This window comes from Varroa jacobsoni, unplaced genomic scaffold (genome assembly GCF_002532875.2).
Source record: "Varroa jacobsoni isolate VJ856 unplaced genomic scaffold, vjacob_1.0 scaffold_1221, whole genome shotgun sequence".
In the NCBI taxonomy this organism is placed as follows: domain Eukaryota; kingdom Metazoa; phylum Arthropoda; class Arachnida; order Mesostigmata; family Varroidae; genus Varroa; species Varroa jacobsoni.
In genome coordinates this window covers 190,771-196,770 of record NW_019214123.1, presented here as the reverse complement: position 1 = coordinate 196,770, position 6,000 = coordinate 190,771, and the positions used below count along the sequence as shown (strand labels likewise).

Below are 6,000 nucleotides of genomic sequence, written 5' to 3'. Positions count from 1 at the left end.
GAAGTAGACGGACTTGTTTTATTTTAAGGATTCACCGATTGAGTCAATGGTCCCTTACAGTTCCGCTATAGTAAAACTTGCTCTAAGTTTTTTATTTATTTAATTTTTTTATTATGAGATCGGGTAGCTCTCTAAGAAAGTATGATAGCTTTGGCGACCTCGTAGTCATTCGTACGCGTGTACGATTCAGCGTACTCAATGGCGGCGAACGCGTACCGTTTTGATCTGACCGTTTCGTAAATCTGTGCGTGTCTAAAGTGCTTCAACGGTAAACGCAAGGTGGCAAGCACGAAAAAAGAAGGAAAAAATAAATTATGCGACGTGATGTAAGTAGGTGCAATGATCATCACCTAATACTTGTATTTCAATACTTTATTAAATTTGTTTTCTCGTATACCGAATGGTAAAATTTATTCGCAGGCATCTTTTGTCAATATGTTCGTACATATGGCAATTTCCGCCTATGGGTTAATTCCGTTGTGGATATAGGTACTAACCTGCCCGTGGGTAAAGGGTGTCTACCACTCGATCAGTATGTATATATAATCTTCAGCATCTCTACTTGACGCAAATGGTAAATTAACTTTGTATCTTATTATAATAGAACTTATTAAAAATAGTACAGTAACAAAGGTTTGTGTGCCTGTAAAATTATTAAAACTACATTCGAGCATATTTCCATGTACTTGATAAAAACCTTTTTCTCTGCTTACATCCTACGCCTTTTTGCTTTATCATCTTTTGTAGGTCTCTTATTTTCAAAGACCGTTCGCCCAATTTATATTATCCTGTTCCGTTTTTCGTCCTAACTCTTAGCTATACTTTCCATTATCTAGTATAATCACTATTATGGACCTGGTTGCCTTTCATAGAGCTAGCCATACAACGTAATTGTTTTTTTCGCCAGACACCCTGTATGGCTCTCTGTTGCAAAAAAGTATATATCCATTGGCATAACGAATTTTTTTAATATGTATGAGTTATTAAGTGTATACACGACTTGGCAACAGTTTTACGCCTTTGATAAGTGTCGCTCTTATTACCTAGGCAGTGTCATATGCACAAACGTACACAAGTGTAATTATCAGAGACGTAAGATGAAGACAAGGTACAGCTCGTAGAAACACGCTTATGCTATTGTTAGGTTATAAACCGACGCGATAATCAGGAGTCGTAAATCAATGAATGAGCTAGCAAAAGACATCTTAAAAAATTGGAAATATTATCAACATACCTAATTGAACGGCACTCTATGATTGCAAGACCAAACTCGTTTAACACGTCTCTCAAACCGCATAAAAATAAGACTACGATTCAAAACACGACGAAACCCCACACAGAGGTTTACAGGTTACATGCCAGGCCTTCTACGACCGTCGCGACTGATGCTGGAGGAAAATAAATCCATCTATAATCTACACCTACAATTTGATAACATAAAGTAAGGAAGCTAAGTACACACAGGTTGATATTCATATGTGTTTATATATAGATACTACTGTTAACGGAAATCTATCGTCGTAACTACTCACTGAAAATCATCACTCAGTTACCAGCCGTACTATTCAATATCTGGCACGAAACTTGATTTTGGAAATTTTCAAAAACTCGCGCGTTCACAGAAACACAATTCGGTAAAAGATATTATTCTGCTTCTCTATATGTCATGATGATACATTGCTCTGCTGACTGGTGTCATCTGGGCATCGTCGTTACCGGCGACGCCAAAATAAAAATTAATACAGTACAATGTATGCGCACACAGAAGCTACATTCGAGCTGGCTGACCAGCATTCGCACCATTGGCATGCTAGTTTCGTATGTAGGCATCTTGCGTTGTCATATAATGATAATAATTATGTTGCTATTGGTTATAATCATCATATATTATGTATATATATATATATGTATATATAGTATAAGTAGCAGTAGTAAGTATATAAACTAACCTAAACAGAATACAGTTTTCCCGGTAGAACCTTGGTAATAGCAGGACCAGGTTAGCATTTGCTTGAACGCGGTCACCTTTGGTACACGGAGGAATGGTGATTTAGACGGCAGATCGCTCGCGATGTTCGTCGAAGGAGGATTGTATAGTATTAGTGTACCTTTGGTTGTTTTCTGTTCCCTGCTACTTGCTTGTTTGGTTTAGCTATATAAATAAATAGGTTTTACAAATTCAGTCGTAGTTGACGTTGCCATTTTGATGATGTCTCCTCTTACTGGGATAAAAAAAGTAGCAGTTCAAGGCTTCGTAGTCGGCTCACTCTTCCTGCGGTTTTAGGCCCATGTGCTATTTCCGCTTTGGTTTATAATCGATTCAATGTAGTAATTTTTCCTTTTTCCTTTGTTCGTTAGTTAGTTAGTGGACTAGTGGTGGGGTAGTTAGTTAGAATAAACCAAGCGCTATTTCTACTTATAATAACGCCGGCATCAGCGTCGAATTATTAACTATGTATGTATATACTGAGTATTATTATTATTATTGTTTCTCATTCTTTTTCGGAAGGACAAAGGGGATTTATACACTGAGCTGAATTTATAGGTGACTGCGTATATCCATGATTGCTTTTGTACGTGCCATATGATGTAATCATCAATGGCCTGTTTTGTTTTTTATCGTACAAAAGGGTTTTTTTTGTCTCTTTTCGTTCGTACCGCTGCGAACACCGTTCTTAAGGCCATTTGATCGTGTTGGCCAGCGAGCTAGCCACCACAAGATCGCCAATGATGTTTTCGCAGTTCGCAGATGCAACGATACCACTGATGTTGTGCTAGCTTGAAATTTTGATATCAATTTTTATCGATATGATTATTGCAGAGCGGCTTTTACAGACGTTTTACAGATGCGGGTCATTTTCAATGGTCCAATCGCCAAACCAACTGTCCCTGGATTTTTTGTCCTTGTTGACCTTATCTGCTCCGTCCCGCGGTTCGATGACGCGGTTTGCGAGATCAAAATACTCCTCGAAGGGCATCAACTTGTGTTGTGGTGTCGACGATGATAGAGCATCCAGCTCTCCGTTGTTTGCTGACCTCCTTCGGCGTCTCCACTTAGAAGCCTCATCTCTATGTCCTCCGTTATGACTGCCCGACTGAGTGAAACTGCCGGTGTTCGAAAGACTGCTGCTAACTTCGACGCAGAGTACGACAAATCGCATGTTGCATGGGTATTTTTGCTGATCGAGCAGACGTCCATGAAGAAGCGACGATCCGAAGCCCGTCTTTCGTGGAGATGCGGAGTTCCACGCATCGCAGTAATTCTCCATACTGCGGGCCCCATTTCGGTCGGCCCCATGCCACACGACCTTCTGTGGCCTACAGTAGCAGAAGAGGGAAAACGAAGCGGACAGGCAATCTTAATACTAATACGTAGGCTTTTTATTCATGCCTAAATAAGGTCTGTGGAGTTGGCAGTCATGTAGTGCTGCACAATTTTCGCTGTGGTTATAACAGACTGCAGCAGATATGTTGTTATATCTTTTGATACTTTGCCGTGACAAGTCATCATTTGTGCTTAGTTTTTCTCGACTAGTACCAGCTTGCCGAAGGCCGCATGGGTCCAGTAAGCTAAGTAAAGAATTGCGGTTTACTCAAGAATGAATCCATACAGGTATTTGTATTTGGTCTATAATAGATAGAATGTATGTAGATGAATATCCGTACCATGAGGGGTCGTTCATGACATTTTTCCCGTCGAATGAGTAAATGCGCGGGCTAATCGGGAAGTGACCGAGACCCCCGGAAAAGATTTCCCGCCACGAGTTGAATAACAGCTCGCCCTTGAGGTTCACCACGGGCGCGATTGCATCACGAGCCCGTACTAGCGAGTCCACGTTCTGGATCCTGCCAAAACGGAAAGAGAAATATGTCTCATTTTCTATGCTTACTCATTAATTGCCTACAGTGATCTGTCCTTAGGTGGATTTAGTTAGGTATAGTTTCTGTAGACAATGCCCATTGCTACGCTTGAATATATCATTTCATTTTCAAACCCTGTGAGTCAGTAGAATGTACATATACCTTAGAAAAAGCACGACTCCATTAACTGACATAAGAAACCTTCATATATATAAAATTTAGCTAACTAATAGCAAAACTATCACGCTCAGTAAGATGAAGGTTTGATGTATCCATCTGTCTGGCTGGTTGCATGGAGAGAAAAAGTGATAGAAGAGAAATTGCACCGTTCTGCCTCGGTCGACGTTCGTAGACCTCGCATAAGGCTTTGTTTCTCGATAGAGCATAAAACCGAACATTTTCACTTCTTGCCATATATGGTCTGAGAGTTGACGATTGTGGCGTACGTATCAGGAATGGCCTGATTGATCCTTGGCCTGTTCAGTTAAATTTCGGGTGTCTTGTGATACTGTCTAAGCATATATAGCAGGCAGCTTGGGTGCCTTAGTTGTAGGAACAATGTATCTCAGATCCCTCTGCTATCATTTACGATACAACAACCACATGAATGGCTCGTAACCTTAAAGTGGGTTGCCGAGCCTTAAATTTGCAAATGCCAAATTAACTTGACTGCACTTATCAGTTGCTTACACAAACCTCTACAGAGATTGCCGAAGCATATGTAGAGGTTAGCTCGACCTACGCGTAGGTGTAGGACTCGATTATCTGTTTCAATAGAACAGAATCCTACCTGGAGGCAAGAAATGCCTTGAATGTGCCATTTAGACCGGCGTTCCGACTTTCACGATAGCATTCATAGTCCGCGGAACGGACACCGTGCATATCACCGCTAGACGCAGAGTTCAATGCCGCCATACGAATCTGAAATGTAATAGAAAATGCAGTGTAAAATTAATAGGGCGATAGAACAAACACTATCGATAGATGGCTACATTTTTTTGTTGATTCTGATGGTTGGAGAAGCTTGCTTTTGCTACTTTGCTATAGTCGAGTTATAGATTATTTGCACTTTGATTGGAAAATTGAAGGAAATAAAGGAGCCCATGATGCCGAACTCGAACATATTCATCTTACGTAGACTGGCAATCTGTGCAGGCCCAATACAGACCCAACTTCTGCAACACTTAGAATTGGCAAGCGAACATCCTTACCTTGCGTCTCTTCTTTATACGGGCAAGCATGCGTAAAAAAGTTAATTTTGTATTAGACAATAGTCTCTAAGGTCCTTGCCTGGAACCTTCGAAATTGTATCGAAGCAAATATTAACGAAATAAAAAAATTCCAATTTGGTGCCTCCTAAAAAAATTTTGAAACAATGGGTAAGGCTTAATAACCCTCTCAAATCCCTGTGAGGGATGGTGTTCGTAAACGGGACTTACTCTTCGAACAAACGAAGAGCAATACGGGCGTGGCAGAGCCTACATGGATCAAATGCGATTATTTAACGATGTGATTTTTTATTACTAAAAATGTTCCAAAAAAGATATAAAATTGCTCATAACATATGCCTAGTCTAGTATTGTTATATATTAACACCCACTTTGGAAATAACTAACATCTCGATGTCGGATAGACCCACTTGTCATGCGCTATTGTAGCAGTGCCTCATAGGGTTTCACTAGAACTACGCAACTCTATCGCAGTGAACGCTAATACCAAAACTCAATGGGATTACTATGTAACCACTGTAAATGTCACGCTGGTCTAAGCCTTCATATAGGCCTCGTCCCATGTTCATCCCACGCGAAACCAATGGCTGTCGAGTAGACTTCAGCTGTTACTAAGCAACTAGCGGGTTAATTTTCTCTCTTGTAACGTTTCTCCAGAACGACACCCATCCTGTTTTCGAATAATATTCTCTGTCTCCTGTATATTATTATACCTACCTAATACATCGATGTAAAATAGGATATTAACGTTTCTAAAGTAAAAATTATAGCTGGGTTAGGTATTGTTCGAACTGAAAAGAAAGAAAACACCATATAGCAGTTTAGAAGCTAAAAAGTTCAAAGGTGCAGATTATGTTTTACTTTTGAGTCTAAAACCTTTGGGACCTAAATAGTCATTAATGAAAATGCA

The 6,000-nt window shown here is 40.1% G+C and overlaps 1 protein-coding gene across 1 annotated transcript in view; it reads right to left on the bottom strand.

The window, feature by feature from the left end:
* Window positions 1–312: 312 nt before the first annotated feature.
* LOC111267785 (uncharacterized) overlaps window positions 313–6,000 on the bottom strand; it is a 94,582-nt gene continuing 88,894 nt past the window's right edge. The window contains exons 20-22 of the mRNA XM_086971445.1: window positions 4,652–4,782; window positions 3,667–3,846; window positions 313–3,318 (exon numbers count right to left, since the gene is read on the bottom strand). Coding sequence (XP_086827571.1) covers window positions 2,841–3,318; window positions 3,667–3,846; window positions 4,652–4,782 — 789 coding nt within the window. The 3' untranslated portion in view covers window positions 313–2,840. The remainder of the gene's footprint in view (window positions 3,319–3,666; window positions 3,847–4,651; window positions 4,783–6,000) is intronic.